Source organism: Trichomonas vaginalis, chromosome I, assembly GCF_026262505.1.
Source record: "Trichomonas vaginalis G3 chromosome I, whole genome shotgun sequence".
NCBI lineage: Eukaryota > Parabasalia > Trichomonadida > Trichomonadidae > Trichomonas > Trichomonas vaginalis.
In genome coordinates, this window is record NC_067203.1 from 1249265 (window position 1) to 1269364 (window position 20100).

The 20100-nt window shown below is 34.9% G+C and overlaps 13 protein-coding genes and 1 pseudogene across 14 annotated transcripts, besides 2 other annotated features; 9 read left to right on the forward strand and 5 right to left on the reverse strand.

Annotated features, from left to right (window-relative positions):
* Positions 1–19232: part of a mobile genetic element that runs on past the window's edge.
* Positions 1–20063: part of a mobile genetic element that runs on past the window's edge.
* Positions 1849–2118, reverse strand: TVAGG3_0907340 (uncharacterized protein; the record flags this gene model as incomplete). The annotated part of the gene is made up of 1 exon (XM_051251626.1): positions 1849–2118. One exon carries the CDS (start codon positions 2116–2118, stop codon positions 1849–1851), a length of 270 nt encoding a protein of 89 aa, XP_051077200.1.
* TVAGG3_0907350 (uncharacterized protein) lies at positions 3072–4034 on the forward strand (the record flags this gene model as incomplete). The annotated part of the gene is made up of 1 exon (XM_051251627.1): positions 3072–4034. A coding segment is annotated over one exon (963 nt), but the record flags the coding sequence as incomplete, so codon positions are not given.
* On the forward strand, positions 4119–5105 carry TVAGG3_0907360 (keratin-associated protein family; the record flags this gene model as incomplete). The annotated part of the gene is made up of 1 exon (XM_051251628.1): positions 4119–5105. A coding segment is annotated over one exon (987 nt), but the record flags the coding sequence as incomplete, so codon positions are not given.
* TVAGG3_0907370 (phage tail repeat-like family) lies at positions 5478–5918 on the forward strand (the record flags this gene model as incomplete). The annotated part of the gene is made up of 1 exon (XM_051251629.1): positions 5478–5918. A coding segment is annotated over one exon (441 nt), but the record flags the coding sequence as incomplete, so codon positions are not given.
* On the reverse strand, positions 7138–8103 carry TVAGG3_0907380 (organellar and viral DNA polymerase type B; the record flags this gene model as incomplete). Its single annotated transcript, XM_051251630.1, has 1 exon — positions 7138–8103. The coding sequence occupies one exon, from the start codon at positions 8101–8103 to the stop codon at positions 7138–7140; it is 966 nt and encodes a 321-aa protein (XP_051077204.1).
* TVAGG3_0907390 (uncharacterized protein) lies at positions 8618–8794 on the reverse strand (the record flags this gene model as incomplete). The annotated part of the gene is made up of 1 exon (XM_051251631.1): positions 8618–8794. One exon carries the CDS (start codon positions 8792–8794, stop codon positions 8618–8620), a length of 177 nt encoding a protein of 58 aa, XP_051077205.1.
* Positions 9099–9959, forward strand: TVAGG3_0907400 (KilA, N-terminal/APSES-type HTH, DNA-binding family; the record flags this gene model as incomplete). Its single annotated transcript, XM_051251632.1, has 1 exon — positions 9099–9959. One exon carries the CDS (start codon positions 9099–9101, stop codon positions 9957–9959), a length of 861 nt encoding a protein of 286 aa, XP_051077206.1.
* Positions 10236–10568, reverse strand: TVAGG3_0907410 (uncharacterized protein; the record flags this gene model as incomplete). The annotated part of the gene is made up of 1 exon (XM_051251633.1): positions 10236–10568. A coding segment is annotated over one exon (333 nt), but the record flags the coding sequence as incomplete, so codon positions are not given.
* Positions 13011–13994, forward strand: TVAGG3_0907420 (annotated as a pseudogene). The gene has a single exon. A coding segment is annotated over exon 1 (984 nt).
* On the forward strand, positions 14156–14431 carry TVAGG3_0907430 (organellar and viral DNA polymerase type B; the record flags this gene model as incomplete). Its single annotated transcript, XM_051251634.1, has 1 exon — positions 14156–14431. One exon carries the CDS (start codon positions 14156–14158, stop codon positions 14429–14431), a length of 276 nt encoding a protein of 91 aa, XP_051077208.1.
* Positions 14694–15430, reverse strand: TVAGG3_0907440 (uncharacterized protein; the record flags this gene model as incomplete). Its single annotated transcript, XM_051251635.1, has 1 exon — positions 14694–15430. A coding segment is annotated over one exon (737 nt), but the record flags the coding sequence as incomplete, so codon positions are not given.
* TVAGG3_0907450 (uncharacterized protein) lies at positions 17426–17785 on the forward strand (the record flags this gene model as incomplete). Its single annotated transcript, XM_051251636.1, has 1 exon — positions 17426–17785. One exon carries the CDS (start codon positions 17426–17428, stop codon positions 17783–17785), a length of 360 nt encoding a protein of 119 aa, XP_051077210.1.
* On the forward strand, positions 17816–18286 carry TVAGG3_0907460 (repellent protein 1 family; the record flags this gene model as incomplete). The annotated part of the gene is made up of 1 exon (XM_051251637.1): positions 17816–18286. The coding sequence occupies one exon, from the start codon at positions 17816–17818 to the stop codon at positions 18284–18286; it is 471 nt and encodes a 156-aa protein (XP_051077211.1).
* On the forward strand, positions 18725–19051 carry TVAGG3_0907470 (uncharacterized protein; the record flags this gene model as incomplete). Its single annotated transcript, XM_051251638.1, has 1 exon — positions 18725–19051. One exon carries the CDS (start codon positions 18725–18727, stop codon positions 19049–19051), a length of 327 nt encoding a protein of 108 aa, XP_051077212.1.
* Positions 20064–20100: the final 37 nt, after the last annotated feature.

Here is a 20100-nt window from a genome sequence, read left to right on the forward strand (position 1 = left end):
TCTCTTATTCTTCCTTTCAGTAAGGACTATGAATTCTGTTCAAATGGCGTTTATTTCTATTGTGGAAAGATGGGTTCAGGTAAGACATTTAACTCATTCGTCATATTCATAACAGAACGTTTAGGAAATGACTCATATTATGACCAAATCATTATATCAGCAACTTCAGACTCTATGGACTCAACAGCGAAAACATTTATGTCAAAAGTTCAAGCCTCTGTCGTTAAAGTTCCAGACAGTGAACTCATTGAATTTCTTCAACGTTACATTCGACGTAAGAGGAAATATTATGCTATTGTAGAGTTCATACAGTCAGGAATGCAAAAGACTTCAGAAGAGATGGAAAGAATTATTGACAAACACCACTTACGTCAATACTCAGGAGTTTACGATATGAAACGACTGACAAACTACATTCTATCAAAACTTTCAAAATACCCCTTCAAAAAGTATCCTTCAAACACTCTGCTCGTTTGTGACGACTTCGCCGGAAAAGGTTTAGTGTCAAAGCCTGACTCACCATTAGCTAACATCATAACTAAAGTCAGACATTACCATTTAACTGTAGCAATACTTATGCAAACATGGCGTTTTGCTTTAAACATAAAACGTCTCATAACTGACTTCGTTATCTTTCAAGGTTTCTCACGCTATGATATTGAACTCATTTGGAAACAGTCAGGTATAACATTACCTTTTGAAGAAATTTGGGAAGCATATAAGTCTCTCATCTCTCCTCGTTCATACCTTGAGATTCATATCATGACTAATACCATTAAAGTCAAAAATATTCCATGGGAACGACCAACATTGTTTTAAAGTTTAACCTTCAATTGACTGATGGTAAACAAATTCCATGCATCTCTGTCGCCATTTCTGTTAATATTTTTGCTGTCATTCATATCATCCACTTCTCCATCCGTTAGCTTTTGAGGATATGCGTTAGAATAGCTGTTCTTAAATGAAGGCTTTTCACCTTTGAGAGCATAAACTCTATAACTTTCTGCATACTTTATGTTTGAACCTCCTGAGCCATCATTGACATAAATTTTTATAGGCTTCCACCCTTTGTTCATGTTCCTGCTTCTTCCCTTAGCTCTTTTGTTCAGTAGTTCTACATCTTTATACACAGCTCCTGTCTCAGTGAATTCAACAATATTTTCATTCGTTAGCTTTACATTCAAACCCTTGTCGAGTATATTGTTCATTTCATACATATAAAAGGTTTTTATTCTATATGAAATGAGAAGCAAATCCATCTTAGCTGGTGCCGTTAATGTTCCAATTGAACCAACATCAAATGTTGACTCACGAACGACAAACAATATTGTCATAAAGAACTATAGTTCAGAGTGTTTGAAAGAAAAAGAACCAGAACTGAAATCCGTGAATTTAAACTCAGCTTCAAACGCTAACGCTACATCAGATGTTAAGTTAGAGTATCCACCACTGGACCAAATTCTTTCAAGAGAAGCCAACGACAACCCTTACACAAATGTTCAAACAAATCCTTCAGATAACGTAGACCATTACCTTCTTCAGTTATACCAAACAATTTTACTCAAAGACGATAAGAAGCTTTTGACAAATCTTATAAGCAAGAACCAAATAATTCTAACAAAGGAGGACCTTGAAAATGTTATCTCACGAATAACAGGGAAACAATGTGTCATTGACTATCTCGACCCTGAAATCGAATGCTGTGGTCAAACGCCACCATTCATGAAAATAGGTAACATCCGCATCATTGAAACACCAGGAACTACAGGAGTTGAGTTTAAGTATAAATATTCGAACGAGTATACAAAACTTCACACTATAAACTTTGTTGAAATATGTTTTAGTAAATTAAAGCAATTTGTAATATCTATCCAAAACTTCTTCAACAGTATCGAACTCATCTTCATAATGCAAACCTAATCTTATTGACTTGGTGCAGTTTTCACTAACACAATATAGCGCTTTGCGCTCGGCGCCTTTGACGCCTTTTTCTGTTCTCTTGACTGACATAACTAACTCATTTGTTTCATCAAACAGCAATAACCAAAGTTCATGACCTAATACATAACATTCATACTTTATATTTTTAGCTCTGAGTTCTCTTGTAAGCTGTTGCATTTAATATTTTCTAAAAAGTCAACTTCAACAGTCATTCGCACTGGTGCCTTCAGTTCTACAGGCTCGCCTTGAAAGTCAACAAGTCTGAATTGCATGTCTTTCAAATTATGAGGACTAATGCGAACCATTTACCTAAATGAGTTGCTATGACAGGAACGTTTGGAATGAACATTGAATTGACTGCATAACAGAAGGATTTATATTCTACTGAACCTTTACTATTAACTCCTGAAATACCTGTGACATTAGCTATTTTTGACTCAATGTACAACAATTACCATAACATACGTATGGAACAGATTTCATCTCAATCGTTTTGTCAACACTTTTCAAAGGAAATGTCATATGGTATGCTCCCAGAAGCAATTGAACTCTATGACTCATTCGTGTTATCTTAAACTCCTTTGCATAACTGAACTTCAAAACTCCTGCAATAAGTTTAACATTCATTAAGTTTTCTTCGTTATCCTTGTTTATTGTAGTATTTATGAGAGCATTTAACACTCCAGCTAATGTTTCCATCTTATATTCTACATTATTGTGAAATCTTATTTCGTGCTTCTTTCCATCTATTTCAAGCTCCATGAAATCTGTTTCATCTGTTATAACGAATGAAGCGATAGTATTGAAGTCAACCATTCTGAATGCAAGTGGCTCATTCTGTAGACCTAAGTTTGTTTGTAGCTTTACTGTCCCGTATTCGTTTGGGTCTGTACTTTGCAAATAGAACAACATTTTATTCTCATTAAAATATGAGTATAGCTGCATATGCGTATGAAGCTGACAGAGCTAAACGTTTATATTTTGGTCAATACTCTCTCACACTTACTGACAAATATATTGTTATCAGTGATGGAAATACCGAGAAATACATAACATGGAAGGACTATGAAAAGTTTGACCCTATTTTAACTCCATGTACAATGCCATTCATTGTAAATGGTGAAGTTGTCATGAAGAACGACACAACAGTATATAAGTCTGTATATGAAGCATTAGAATATATGTTGAATTATAATCCCGAAAGATTTGACCCAAGCACTACACCATGTGCAATGCCTTTTATTAAGGACGGTGAAATCGTAAGAGTTCCGGATTCAACGGTTTATACTGCTGTTCAAAACAGTTTACAAAACATTTTAGCGAATATCTTTAATTCAGAAACTACAGAAATAAAATTACCGTATATAACAGATGCTAAAGAAATTAAATCAAAAACGACAACATTATTTACGTCACTTAATGATTTAATGACTTATATCATTAATATTCCTGCACCAACTACAGCATTTGATCCAAACTCGACAGTTTGCAGTGTACCTTTCATAAAGTCGCAAACGGACTCTTTGAGTCCTGAAGGTCTTTCAGACCGAAGCGACCAGGGCGAAGCCCATGACAGTTCAGTAATTGTTTTAAGGGATTCAACAGTTAATGAATCATTAAAGGCGTCATTAATGAAAATCATTGATTTTAACTCATTCACGAATACATATAATTCATTCATTAATGTTTCATATGCTTCTAAAGAAGGTGAGCCAAAAACTATTGATAAAGCGGTGTATGAAATAAAAGCATCAACGACGAAATTGAATTCGTTAACTTTTGACGGTGATAGTTTCGTTAATGACATAACATCGGGGAAAACAATTTTAACGAAAGAATACTTAAAATCTCATGTTAGTGAGTTCGTTGAAATTGAAAAAGAAGGTGGAATTAAGTTCGATCCACTGAATTTCATTTTCAGCTTAGCGAATGCGGGTGTTAGTTTCGCTGAATGGACAACTATACAGAGTGAAATAAATGCAATATGGACGTTTTTGGGGTCAAAAGCGGGAATGGGTGAGCTTGTAAATGCTGCAAGAACATTAGGTGAAACAGGAAATTTTGTAGATGGTTTTAAAAGACTTGTTTCAAATGTTTTAACAAACACAAAGAAATTATTTAGATATACCATACATAACGGACGGATTTTCGAACAGGTAGCAACAAACCCTCCGGTTATGGCTGCGTTGATGATGGTTAGAGATATAAAACCACGTAACGACGGGAACGAAGAACATGAACAACAGAGCCCAACGGGCTCAGAGCCACATAGTGGCGAGGATACTGGTCGGGTTATTCAAGACATTAAAAACGTGTATCCTGAAGTTATTGATTTATTTAGAGGAGTTAATGATTCGATTTCAAATCATTCTATAACCCTCGATGAAGAGAATAAATTAACAGATTATATATTCGTCATTATTGCAGAACTAATGAAGAGAATAAATGAAAAAGGAATTGGTGATATCATTAATGTCAGCGATGTAATGATGAAAAGAAATTTTGACTCATTATTTACAAAACCGAAAACAGAATATAGTCTTTATGACGTAATTACCGAATTAATGAAAAAGATTAATGATAATAAGAGTTCTGGCGGAAGAGTTGAATTAGAAGTGAATGATGTTAATGAGAAATTAGCCGAAAAAGCAGATAAAAACCATGTTCATTATATAACTTCAGACGAACAGATTATAACGGACTACCATGGATATTTAACACGAAGTGATGAAGCGAAGACAAAAAATGTTAATGAAAGAAGATATAAATACATTCGTGCTAAAGGTTATGACATACACTGTACTGTACAGTATGATGTAGCTAAAGCACCAGAAGCATTTGGTTATACCGGTGAAATTTATGCCTCTACTTTCAATGTTAATGGTGTATTAGTTGAACCAAGATTTACTTTGAGAGTTAAGTCAAAAATAACGTTTGAAGATGCTATTAAAAGTAAAGCTGACAAAGATGAACTTGACGCAATGAACAAAGTTTTGAAATCTCATAAACACAATATCTCCGATATAAATGAACTTCAAACTTCTTTAGACAGTAAAGCCGACAAGAACCATACACATAACTCCTTCACTACTGTTAGAGCAGACGACATAATATTGAACTTTGATTTGGGTTCAAGTGCACCATTAGAAAATCCAAGTACAAGCGTAAAAGATACTCTTAACAATTTAGATAAGAGTTGCAGGAATATCGAAGGTCATGCCAGAAACTTTGAAGCATATGAACTACCAGCAATGTTAGATAAGAAAGCAGACAAGAACCATACACATACAAGTTTTACAACTGTTGCTATAGAAAGTATTGAAGGAACGGTTGAAGAAACTGGTGGGGATGTATTATATTGTAAACCTCCTAACTTTCCACAAGGTTTAACATCGGATGACGACATAACGACGATGAGAAACATTAGATGTAAAGATGTTTATGTCATGAAGGATGAACATAATATTAAATTCACTGCTCAAGATTTATATGACAAGAAAGCAGACAAAACAGAGCTTCAAACATTAAAGACTCAGATTCTTCAAACATTATATCCTATAGGCTCTATTTATACGTCAATGAACTCAACAAATCCAGCAACAGTTTTAGGTTTTGGTACATGGCAGCAGATTGTAGACAAATTCTTATACTGTGCTAACTCTTCAAAGCAAACAGGAGGTTCGAAGAAAATTACTGAAGCAAACCTTCCACCGCACACTCATACAGGAACTACAAACACAACAGGTAGTCATTCACATTCAATAACAAAAAGAGGTTATACAAATCTTGCAGCAGGTTCGGATAGACAGGGAATGCATAGATATGATATTTCAAGTGACCCAGTAGATTCAAGCGCAGGTATTTTCTGTGGAACCGCAGGAAATCATGCCCATACTTTCACAACAAATCCAACAGGCTCGGGTGCAGATTACATGCCACCATTTGTGACTGTATTTGCATGGTACCGCGTTCAATGAACGCGCTTGAGCCTAGAATAAAATCTTTATTTTTACATAAATGAGCTTGAAAGAAGTATTCGAACAACATCCATGGAGGTCATTTAAGAAGTTCAATGAAGCTGCAAAGAGTTCGGGATTTACTAACAGAGCTGAAGTTAAAAAGTTCTTTGACAAAAATGTTGTACATCAAACAAAAATAAATCCTTACGACTACTTTTTACCAATTTACTCCAACACTCCTGACGCATACCAATTTGACACTCTCATTCAAAGCAGAAAAGGAGGACATAAACCATTCCTCATCTTCATAAATGTTAACACTCGTAAAGCATATGCATATCCAATGAAAAATAAAGGAACTCGTGAAGTGTTAAGAGTTTTACAAAAGTTTGTAGCAGAACATAACCCAAGTACTTTAACATCAGACCAAGACAGTGCATACCTCAGCAACGAAATCACAGAATTTCTCATTAAGCATAACATAACTCACTACACTACTGAAGACCATAACCATAACATACTCGGTATCATAAACCGCTTCATAAGGACTCTCAGAGATTTAAATCAAGAGCGAGACTTTACCGAAGAAACAATGAAACATTTTCTCGAAGTATATAATTCCTCAACAAATTCTACAACAGGACATACACCAAATTCAATGACACAACAACAAGAAGAAAAGTATATACAAAAGAAACGAAGCCAAACACAAAATATCAGAAATTCAACACAATTTACCCTCATTCCTGGTACAAAAGTTCGTGTAGTTCTTGACGACAAACCGTTGACAAAGAAACGTTTAAGGTTAAGTAGAAACTATTATATCGTAGACTCTACGCAAGGTAATGGATATCTTATAAAAGCTGCCGACGACTCTATTGCGTTTTATCCTCGACATAAATTAGTCGAAAGTAGTAATGGCAAACTTGCTGAAACCATTGACGAAGCAAAGCGAGGAGTGGTTATTGAAATACTTGACTACAACATAAACGATGACACTTATAAAGTAAGATATGAAGGAGGCGTTGAAGATGTTATACCATCTAAGAACTTGAGAGAGTCAAAGCCAACTCATCTGGGACCATTAGAGCGGGAGTACTGGAAAAATAAAAACATGCCAGAAAGAATAAGAAAATTCTTCTAAACTTTTTCATTAGATGTAAATCAGACAAAAATATATTATAGGTGAAGAGGTGAGATATCACCTCTTTTCTCACCTCTTTTCTCACCTCTTTTTTCACAAGCGTTTCACATGAATTGTACGATGTATATTTGAAATTCTAAACAATTTCGTAGCTTCTATTTCTTCTGTCAGTATGTCAAAAGTTTTAACGATACCGAAGGTTTCTTTATACTTCTTCTTGACGTCAGATAGAAGGAAATCTTCTGCTGTTGGATAGTTTTTGTTCAGAAATTCTAACATGTTCATTTTATCTTCTGCTGGCTTTTCTGCTTCTTTCTTTAAGTCTGCATAGTCGTTTCGCATTCTTTCTATCTCTTTGACGGAGTAGTTATATTTCCTCATTGCTGCTTTACATTTTGAACATTGTGGGTTCATTTTTGCATTATATTCTGAAACCTTACCTGCTAAAACAACTAAGGCGTCAATGGTTTTCTTTAACTCAAAAGCAGTTGGTCTTATCTGTTCATTCCATACCTTACCTCTTCTATCTTTATCTCTTATTTCCCAAACACATTTTGCAACTAATGAAACAAAGTTATCGTAGGTCTTAAACTCCCCGGATTTATATATGTCAGAAATGTTTTTATATACCATGTCGCAATCTTTGTCCATAACTTTATGGTTGCAATGAAAACCAAGGAATTCATAATTTACTTTACGTATGAACTTCTTTATTTCTACTGAGTCAGTTGGTTTCACTTCAATTTCGTCGAATTCAGGAATAGTGAGTTTTTGTTGTTGGATTTCAGGCAATTTGGGTAAATGGTCAATAATGTCCTGCATTTCATAAAGATACTGTTCATTTGTTTCATCTTTCACACTACAGTCTAAATTACTTGTTAAAAGTTCTTGCTTTATCTTCTGGATTTTTGTTTCGAAAGTATATGAAGAAGGAATGAAGTTTTTCATTTCTACTAACATAGATGTTGGATTCATGACTAACGAGTTTGGTGCTGTAGTTGTGGACAGAGCCCCACCGTTCGCGGCTTGAATTGTTGTTGTGCCGATTGTTGAAATCATATCTTTACATACAAAATAAAAAAATAAAAAAAAATAAAACTAACATTATTTTTTATTTCATGACAAATTCATGAGGGTGAAAAATTAGGTGAGAAAACAGGTGACATCTCACCTCTTCACCTAAACATGGGCTTCGCCCTTGCCGCTAGCGGCTTATTTTTGGTCAAAGCTTCCACGAGAGAAAAGATTCCTCATTCGCTAAGGATTCCAAAAATGAAAAAATCGTTGATTTCGGCTGAGAAAAAACGGCAAAAACCCTTCTTCCACGGGAACAAAGAAATAAAGAAGAAATAAAGAAGAAATAAAGTAAATTTTTTATTTATTCCCGTGGAAGATAGAGCACTTTTATGACACTTTTTATTCACGACAAACAAGACAAACAAAGAAAATAAGAAAATACGGCGCTGTCGCGGTTCGAACCACAGACCTTGACCCCTCCATAACACCACCTTAGACCACTGTGCTACGTAGCCTGTCGACATAAGATTTTATAAATTGCATATTTGACGTAAATTTATTTCCATCTGGCTTCCCACTGCATAAGATATTCATACGTGTTTGTAAGACATTCATTAAACTTCTTTTCTATTGCATCTAATCTTGCGTTATTTTTTTCAATAACTTGTCTGTATTCTTCATCATCTCCAGCAGTGTTTGGGTCTTCACGTTTAAAATATTCATTGTTAACCATTTTTTATCTACAAATTTTATTAGTGTTTGATTCACTTCGTTATGATAACGGTCATATTCTTTCAATACGTAAGTGAAGACAAAATGCGTCGTACCTTCAATCTTAAAGCTTAAAGAACTTTCAACACAGTTTTGAGGGTCTGTCAGTGCGTCAATGAGATAGTATTCGAAGTCAGTCAATAATCTTTTTAAAGTCATTTCATACAGGATAAAATTTAATGTTGTGAAGAAATAGTGTTTATCTCAAAAAAAATAAAGTTAGTTTTTATTTTATTTATTTTTTTATCCTGTATGTAAAGACAGATATGTCAACATTAGAGAACACAACAACTGCTATCGTTCATGAAGTCATAAATGAAGAATACGAGTACATACAATATAACAAACAATTGAGACTCATTCGTTCTGTCAAAGATGACATGTACCAAATGCAAAGTATTTTGACGGCTTGTTTTGCTCCAGATACTAAGCTTCCTAAAGACTGGTTTAGGAACCAAAGCACTATTGAACTATTAAGTGAAGCACAGCGAGACGTACTTTTTTCTGAAAACAGTGAAGAACAGCGAGTGGGAGGGAAACCCCAGTCGCCAAAACTCTATGAAAACCGTGAAAAATTGCCAAACGGTTTGAGAGGATATTATGTTCATAGACTTTTAGTAAATGTTGTAGCAATGTGGGCTTCACCTCGTTATGCTTGGTATGTTTGTAAACTTCTTGACGAAATTCACAGACAAGAACGCGAACAGATGGAAAAGAAACTTCAAGCAAAAGATGAAGTCATTGAATCCAAAGACAAAAGCATACAGAAAAGAATACCGCGTTCAGTACCAAAAGGAAAGGAAAAGAGTTATAAGTATATGATTTACACTGAAGAGATGGAAAATGAAGAAGATAAAGATATGGTTATGTTGCATTTAGTCAGAAGAAACAACAAAAGCTTTTACGACCTTGCTAAAATATATAAATCTGACAGAAACTGGTTCTATCGTGAAAACTTACCGATTTCAATGACACCGAATGAGCAAATAAAAGAAATTGTCAAAAATACTCTTCCTCAAACACACTATGACATCAAAGGTTGCACAATACTTACCTTCAAAGAAGACTTACCATTACTGAAGGAAAAAATAACAGAATATTTCGATAACTTCAAAGAGGAAGAATGAAGTCACGACAACATTAACGAAGAAGTCACGACAACATTAACGAAGAGAGAATGAGGTGAAAAAACAGGTGACATCTCACCTAGCCGCTTTGCGGCTCTGACCCTTTGGGTCTCTTCACCAAAAATATATTTTTGGTTAAATAGCTTCAGGGTCAATTTCTTCAACCATTTCACTTCCTTCGTCAATGTCAATAGAAGCTTCTTCAACCTTTGGTAAGAATTTCTGTATAACATCTTTGTTCGTTATTGTCTTCAGAGATGAAGGATAATATTTCACAGATGTTTCACCCTTCTTATATTCTTTCTGTTCGGAAAGATTCATAGCAATACTGAAGAAGTCAATGTTGGAGTTCTTTATAACAGTATAATGAGTATCTTTGACATTCACGAAGAAACCCTTTTGTTTCAAAACTACTGCTAACTCTTGTGAAGTATAACGTTTGCGGTCAATGACAATAGCTAATGGTCTGACATACTGACCAAACTTAGATTCTTTCACAAACTTCTTGTTAAAGATAACATTGACGTTTGAAGCATTATTGAACTCATTCTTGATGGCAGTAGCGAGAGCATTGTATGAAAAGAACTTGCAATCTTGCATGTGTTTCATTAAAATAAAAATATTAAATTATTTTGAAAAATAACTTAAAAAAAATCTAATCTAATTTTTCAAAAAATATTTTTTTTTTCCTACTAAAGATGTATCGGAAGTTGTCTAAGTTAGAACACTCGGAAATAAAACAACTTCTTACAGAAGCTAATATAGATGTTGCAAAGCATTACGCACAACAAACAAAAAGGCACTCGCTGACTTCATTAAAGACTATAATGGTGCAATAAGTTATGATAGAATTCATGAGTTCATAAAGCCGCAACGCGGCGAGGACGAAGTCCATGCAAGAGCATTTCCTTTAAATGACGTTGCTATTGACTTATATCATAGACGTTCAATACCTCATGAAGTAAGAAGAGATGTTTGACATAACAAATGCAAACGTTGGTGAAACACGAAAGAGAGATGACACACTGAAACAACAGAGAAGAGAGATGTTTAAAAGTGCTATAGAACAAGTTCGCAAAGCTAACGATGTCATTCGTTCCATTGACGACAAACCAAAAGAAGGTGAGAGATGGTTAAAGAAAGATGAAGAGAATAGGAAGAGAAATGTGAAGTCAGGCAATAGACTCATTGACTTTAACATCGAAGCTTTAGATGAACCAAACAGAGACTACTTACACAAACATTTCGGTAAGGTTTTCATGAGACTCTTAGAGAAAATTAAAATAAACTCCAACAGAGATGGATGGTATGTTATAAACTTGGTGGAAAGTATGAATGTTCTACGTTAAACCTCAATAATATTGGAACATTACTACATCAGCTCTTGAAGGAGAACTTTATATCAGAGATAGAAGCAAATGCTGCAGGTATTGTTGAAATGCACTATGACTTCTTCTTGACAAACATAAAGAATCTTACCGAAATAAAGATGTATGATTTAACAGAATATGAAGGCTTAACGATGTCAGATGTAAAGAAAGGCAAACCAAAAAAGAGACCATATAGAGATGAAAGCACACTGACAAATGACCAGAAAGCCATTTTGGAAGCTCTTAAGCAAACAGGAAACCCAGCACTTATAGAAAGCTTTTGGAAAGATAATGGTGAAAAGAAGTTTTATAAGAAGAGAAGCGGTCAGTTCTGGAAGTATCTTTGCACATTACCTATAAATCTTGAACGCTACCAAATCTTCAATGAACTGAACAAAAGAACTGCAACACTTATGACAGAGGACAATTGTTTCGTTTATGCTTGCATTCAGGCTGGAGTAAATGAAGAAACTATTGACCACATGAGAGAAGTCATTCGTGTTAGAGACTTTCCTCAAAGTAAAGTACAAGAAATTTCTGACAACAGGTATAGCATTTAATGTTACCATTGGTTATTTCAATGACTCAAGACATAATGAAATAAAGAGATATATACCAAAAGAATGCGAAACTGTTAGAACTATTGACTTACTTCTTGTTGAAGACCACTACATGCTAAATGAAAGATTACCAATGACAACATATTCATTCGAAACTATATAGAAATTCTCAAAGCTTGTGGTGGAATGAACATTGAGAAACAGATGAAGATTTATACAAAGAGAGAAGATAAATATGTAGTTCGTTATGATAGAACAACACCGTTATGGGATGTTATGAAAACATTGTGGGAGTGCAAATATTTCGAACCTATTTCTTATGGAGAACTTTTCACATATACTACTGACTTATATAAACAGAACCTTGCACCATTTAAAGATTTGACATATGCTCCAAAGTATTGTGTACAACTGAAGAAGAAAGCAGAGTCAAAAGAAGTAAATAAAGCTAAATGTAAATTCATTCCTGAGCACGTTTTCTTTGCTGACTTTGAGTGTAGTACGATGGCTTTCATAAAGCTTTTAACATCTGTTATGACAGTGAAGATGGTTCAGTGAGTGAAAGCATTTGGGGTCAAAACTGTGCAACAGAATTTTTGGAAAGACTTCCTGACAAGAGTTTAATATATTTCCATAACCTCAGTTATGACATAAACTTCATCTTAAGACACATGACAGAAGTGAAAGGAACTCCCATCATTAAAGGTTCACGAACAATGCAAATAACTGGTTTATATAAAGGACGGGCAATTATTATAAAAGACTCTTACAGTGTTATAAATAAGAAGCTTAAACTATTTCCTGCTATGTTTAACTTACAAACAGGACCGAAAGAAGTATTTCCATATAACTACTACAGCAGTGTTTTGTTAGCAAATGACAACAGAACTGGTGTCATTTCTGAAGCATGTAAGTTTATCCATGATGCAGATACATTTATGAAAACATAGATTCCATCAAAGGTTGCAGAATAGATGAAAACCACTTCGACTTAGAAAAATATAGCACGTTTTACTGCAAACAAGATGTAAGAATTTTAAGAGAAGGTTTTGTAAAGTTCCGCAATGACTTATTGAAAGAGTTTGATTTAAACGTTTATGACTACGTTAGTATTTGTTCTATTGCTAACAAATTGTTTGAGAACAGAGTATACTTCCCGAATGGAAATCTTTATGACCTCTCAAATAAACCAAGAGAATTTATTTCGAGATGCATTCAAGGTGGAAGATGTATGTTGTCAGATAACATGAAACAAAAGAGCAAAAAGAAACTCATTGCTGACTTCGACACTGTTTCATTATATCCTTCAGCTATAGCAAGACTTTATACTTTAGAAGGTATTCCAAAAGTATTGAAGGAAGAAATGTTAAGCACAGAGTATCTCATGAGACATTTATTCGATGACGACCAAAAGGAACCCATTGGTGAAAAATTTATGTCTGGCTTCTTTGTTCTCATTAAGATAACAGAGATTGGTATACCCAGACACTTTCATTTAATAGTTTGCGACCCTGAACTAAATCCAGAACTTAACGTTCCAAGAAGTTCAAACACTTGCTGTCTCATGTATGTTGACCATATAACATTACAAGACCTCATAAAATATCAAGGTGTCAAATGTGAAGTGTTGCAAGGATACTATTACGATGGAAACAGAGATATGAGAATAAGAGATGAAGTAAAGAAGTTGTTTGAGTTAAGGTTAAAGTATAAGAAAGAAGGAAACCCCTTACAAGAAATTATAAAACTCATTCTGAACAGCATTTATGGCAAAACTATTCTATCTCCTATTGAGTCAAAAATAACCATAGTAAATGACAAAGATGCTATAAGATATGCTATAAGAAATTACAACCATATAGTGAAGTTCGAAGGTTTGGATGGTTCAGATAAAACTATTTTCAAGCTAACGAAAAGCATTTGCAGACACTTTAACTTCTGTCCACTTGGTGTTAATATTCTGTCTATGTCAAAACGTATTATGAATGAAGTATTCTGTACTGCTGAAGATATGGGTCTTCAAATCTTTTACCAGGATACCGACAGTATGCACTTATATAATGAAGACATCCCAAAGCTTGCAGCAGAGTTTAAGAAGAGATACGGTAGAGAACTTATAGGAAAGAACCTTGGTCAATTTCATAGCGACTTTGCAGAAATAACACCTGGAAAACAAAGTTTAGCTTATAAAAGTATTTTCTGTGGAAAGAAGACCTACATAGACTTACTCACTAACGATTTAAATGAAGTTGCATTTCACTGCAGAATGAAAGGCGTGAAGCAAGATGTTATTGCTTTAACCGCTAATGAAATGTTTCCTGAAGCTATACAATGCTATTACAATGAAGATAAGAACATTCACATACCTGTTGGAACATATGACAAAGACTCTGAGTTCAGTTTAATGAAACTTTACAAAGCACTTTATGATGGTCAAGAGATTGCATTCGACTTATGTAAGTCATGTCAACCTTGCTTTGCTGAAAAGTTCAACTTTTCAATAACGACTAAAACAAGCTTTATTCGTAAGTTGAAGTTCTGAGGTCATGGGCTTCGCCCTTGCCGCTAGCGGCTTATTTTTGTCAGCAATGAGGTCATGAATGAGGTCATGTTCGCCCTTGCCGCTAGCGGCTTATTTTTGTCAGCAATGAGGTCATTCGTGATAAAAATAAAGCTAGCGTAGATTTTACAATACTGCGATGGTAGAGTTTAAGAGTTGTGCTTCAATGTAGAGACAGTCCTTATCTGGAGGCAAGAACACTGGACATTTATGGTCATGAGTGGAGAACATGTCTATCCAAAACTCACGATTGAAGCCAGTTAATTTATAGTATTTAGGGTTAGGAAGTGGTGAAGTTCTTGTATGACCAATGAACTCATTTTCAACGCCTTTGGCTATATTAGAGTAAAGTATTGCTTGCTTTCTATCCCAAATGCCAGGTGTTACAATCTTTGAAAATTCATTTTTCCTCGGAAGCATTGCATCATAATTGAAAACATTCTTAAAATCATCACTTGGTTCGGAGATTTGAAATCTTATACGTAATGGATTTTCTTTCTTTTTAGCGACTTCATTGAATGGTGAGAATACAATGAATTGACAGTCATGAGTTCCATCTTCATTTTCATTAAATTCATAATGAAAGTCTATAAGTTGTGGCTGACTACCTTCTTCTTTCAGTTGTGCAAGAAACTCACGTAAAGGCTGTAAAGTTTGTACTTCAATGTTGAACTTTTTCTCGAACATCTCATTAAATGAAATCATACATTGCAACAATGTTGTATCGTCTTTAAAGTATTTGTATATGTGAATGTTTTGGGCGCTTAAAGACTGTTCGTCATTTTCTATCTCGACTTGAAGTATAAAGTCAACCTTTCTGAAAGCACGTGTTATATACATAGATGTTATGCCAATGTACTTCTCTTCATTTATGTTCACAATCCAGTCTGTTGGAAACTTAAACGTTACTCTGTTCCCCTTTATTTTGACGTCAGGGTTTTCACTACTGAACGCAACAGATAAAGGTATTTGTCTATACATTTAGTTCGGATAAAAATAAACCATTTACTCTTTCTTTGCTTCAGCTTCTTTAGCTTTTGCTTCAGCTTCTTCTCTAGCTTTTTTGCCAGCAAACGTGGGTTCTTTTGTCTTCCAGCAGCTAATGCAGCAAGTTGTTTTTCACTAAGTTTTCTCTTTGGTCTCTCTGGCTTTTGTTCTTGTTTTTGTTCCTTCAGTTCGGATAAAATTTGCTCGGAATTTCTTTCTTCAATGCTTCAACATCTATGACCCCTTGGGTCTTGTCCGTAGGGCTTGTCTGAGTCATTTGACTGTAGATAAAAAACTAAATTAAAACTTTAACCGATGTAAAATGAGCTTGTCAAAATCAGAGCGAGAGTCTATTATATTAAATGACGCAAGAGGAATACAACATCCTTTCTATTACGTAAGTCAGAGTAAAGATGGTAAAATATAGTAAGAAAAAGAAAGGTTCCATTAGCGAATGCAGAGAGCGACAACATTAAGGTGCATGGCAAGGGTGAAGTCCACGAAGCCCATATAAAACCTTCTGTTCAAACTGAGCCAAAAACAAGAAGAAAAGAAGCCAGATGTACTTTCAATAACGAACCAAGAGCTTATTGCAAAGTTCGTGAATTTCATTGAAAAACAAACCGAGTCAAAGAACCCTGACCCGCCAGTGAAAGAAGTTGAGACAAAAGAGAATGTACAGTTCATTGAAAATGTCAAGAAACAACTTCCACCACGAATGCCAAGAAGAAGAGTGAGAATAATGAAGTAAATAGATATTTTTATCTGAAGTAAATACATGCAGAACGAACAGTAAACGAATTTACTCCAGCAGAGCATATTCATCAGATTCGCTCATATTTCGATATCATAGACAATGCAGTTCAAATTGGTGACACTAATAGAAAATATTCTGACGCAAAGATTCCATCACAACCTGGAACTGCTAAAGATAACACATGGGTAACATTCAATCTCTCACCTCCTGGTGAAAATATGTTGGACCTTTACAATACATTCATTACGTATAAAATGGAAGGTCAATTTATTGCAGATAAAGAAATTGGTTCAGGTTCCAATAAAACAAACCCACCAGGATTTTGGATTGGTTTCGATGACGCTTTCTATGCAGTTGCTGGATATCAAATCCTTGCAAATGGTCGTATCGTATATTCTCAAGACAACGCAAGAAAGAAGCATATATAACTTCAAACTCACAAACTACCGAACAAATAAAGAAAGTAGATGTTTTCTCAAAGACTCGACATGAAGATGTATGGAGTCATTCGGGAACATGCAGAACAGGACAAATTGTTAGTGGTCCAATTACAGCAGGAAAATCATTTGATTTTAAGCTTCGTTTAAGAATTCCTGTTAGAAGATTCTTCCATTAGAAGCTATTCGATTTATTCCAGCTTTTGCAGGAAACATTCAGCTTAAAGTAAAGTTCAGTAGCGACGCCTTACAATGCACATCTATATCTGTAAATGATATCATTGCTTTCAATCCAACTCTTAAAGTTGCATTTGCTTCAGATTCAAATCCACCGACAAATAAATTTGTTCCATGGAATGAACCATTCACTATGATAACGAAGGCAGTAGAAGCTAGTGGAACAGTTACTATTACAACTGTAACCAGCAACTATTTCGAACAAAAGATGGATTTTAATGAATGTTTCATTCATCCAAAATCATTCTCTTTAGACCCTAACATTTATACAGAACTTGTAGAACATTATACAAACGAGGCTTTATGTTTTTCCTGTTAAAGTTATGGATTGGATTCCTATGGACGGTTCATTCTCAAAATACAGATAGTTCAAGTGCAACATTTACAGCAGCTTATACGCCTATTAATGTTAAAAGTATTTGGGCACTATTTAGAAAGAAAAGACAACTATTATGTTAATTTGAGAACCCTAAGTTTAAATATCTTCAGCTTTCCATGGGAGCTTATGGAAATATGCCTGCAGAACCCGAAAAATCATATGGACCTGTATTTTATGAAATGGTTGCGAACGCTTGCAATACAAACAATGATATGATAGGATTTAATGAAGATGTTATGAGGTCATTGGTGGATGATGGTAGTGTGGAACATAAATGGGATAGCTATGACAACACACATTTCTTATGTGGTTTTCCAACAGAAGTGGACTTTTGCTTCCAGCAAGGTCAAACATCTACTGCTCCAATAACATACAAATTGTCTGTTAAAGGACCTATTGAACTAGCAACTGAAAACGTACCAAAGCCACTTATTGGATTTATGAGGGATTGTTGCTTTGCAATACAAGTAAGACAGTCAGGCATACCAATAATAAGACTTGACGACTATAACTTAGCAACTGACGACAGTGAGGAATAAAGGATGAACGTTTATTTTTAAAGCTTATAAATGAGTTCTTCATCAAGCTCTCGTGAACCTTCACCATCTGTGAAACAAACTTTACCAAACGATTATGGAGCACCTATTGAATATTTCTTACGAGCTGCACAATGGCAAAGAGCAGTTTCACCAAGGTTAGGTGTTCCACCAGCTCCTGTCAAAAATAGCATTTGGTCAAGTCCTTATATAAGATATGGTCTCCCACTAGGTTTGCTAGCTACAGCAGGAGCAGTAATGATGTTGAAAAGAAATAAAGCAAATGTTATAAATAATACTGAAGTAGCTGAATTTGAACAAACTCCGACACCATCGCCAAAACCAACGTCAAAACCAACGCCTTCACAAACAACACCTTCAATGACTCCTGAACCTATGGAAGTACAAACTCCTGTTCAAAAGTCAACTCCAAAACCGACTCCAACATTTAAACCAGAACCTACTCCTCAAATAAATCGTAAAACTCCTGCGTTTCCTTACTGAAAAAATAATGTTATTTTTATTTAATATTAAAATTTTATTTAGAGTAAAATGACGACTAAAGTCACTGAAGCAATGAAACAAAAATTTTTGGTAGAATACATTAAATCAGGAGCGGTTCCAGAAGGTTTTTACGTTCATACTATGAAGGATGGTAGAGTTCAGTTTAGAAAGATAAAGCAACCATTAGATAGAGAAGGTATATTAAGGAAGATTAAACTTCATGAGGACAACATTGCTGAACTTAGGAAGAAGTTAGAAGAGTTGGAGAAAGGAAGAGAGTTATAAAGTAATGAATTCAAGTGGGTGAAAAAAGAGGTGAGATTTCACCACTTCACCTAAATTTATTTTTGTGCTATGTTTTCATACGTGTGAGGGTGGTGATATCATTAATTTTTAAGTTTATTTTTTAAAATTATTTTTTATTTTATTTGGATGTAAATGACGAAAACTATTGAGATAACAAACTACAACGGTCATGAGTTCAAGAATTTGTTCTTCGTTCCTCGTGAAAATACATTCTATCAGATACGAGGGAGAAAGGGTAAAGTTAGTTTGAGCGTTTATGAAGGAATGAAGAATGGAAAGTTTATACAAGCATACGATACAAACGGTAAGCGTGTTTCATTAGCTTTGTCAAAACTTACTAACATTTATTTTGACAGTGACTTTGACTCTGACGATTGGAGCGACAGCAGCGATACTGAAGAATATGAACTATTGTGTGAAGCACAGCAATGGGAAGAGTTGCAATACTTTTGTAAGTGAGAACGTTTATTTTTACAGTAGTGAGGTGAAGTGGTTGGCAGCTTTATAAATATTTAAGGTTAAGTTGGTGTTTGTGTTTGTGTTGTAAAATATACGTTAACGGTTTTGTAAAGTGTCAAATTCACAAGTATTGCGTATGGAGGAACGCAGTGCCTCCGTACACGAGACTTGTATACTAACTTTCTTCTCTTGGATAGTATTTGCCATCTATGTTTATATGGTATTTAATACCGGGGTTGTAGAAACAAGAATAGTCATTTATAGTTCGTCTGAAAAGAACAAACATAGTATCTGCATGTTTCATTGCAGTTGTTAAGGCAATATCTGTTCTTGCACCTGGGTCAGCACTTTGGTTTCCAACTTCACCTGCAAAGTCTTTGACAGATATTTGGTGTATAGGGAACATAAGTGGAACTGCAATATATTTGGCAACTAAAGCATTTGAAATATCTGGGTCCAACATATAGACTGCAAGTCTGCTTTCTATTCTCTTGCATTCAAACTTTTCGCATGTGAACTTAACTGGGTCCCAAGCAGTTCCAGCAGCATTGAAGTAGTAGTTTACTTCAGTGTTGAGGTTTGAGAAACCAAAGTCTAAGTCAACTTTGTCTTTGCAAAAGTCACAGAACTTGGCTCCACCAGTTCCAGCTACAGTAAGAGTGAATGGGTCTTGTGTTGGTGCAATGACTAAGTTATTTTTGCTTGGAGTAAGTTCGATAGAAATTTTTCCTGCCCAGTTTGGCAAGTATCTTAAAAACCTGAAGATGAGGAAAGATGACAAAGGAACTCTAAGTTTCAATTTTACTTTGGTTACTGCTGCTGCAGTTTGTCCAGAAAGGTCAACATAAACTCCTGGAACGTTAGGGTCAAGTCTTCTTATTTTCTCAATAGTTGCATACTGGTCTGTTTGTTCTCTAGCTTGTGGTTGTACTGAGTTTCTCAAAGCGAACCATTCATAGTTTGCCCATGTTACTGTTTGAACTAAGTCAGAGTTAGAATATATCTTATATCCATGAAAACTTCTGGAGCATATTGGTATCCGACATAGA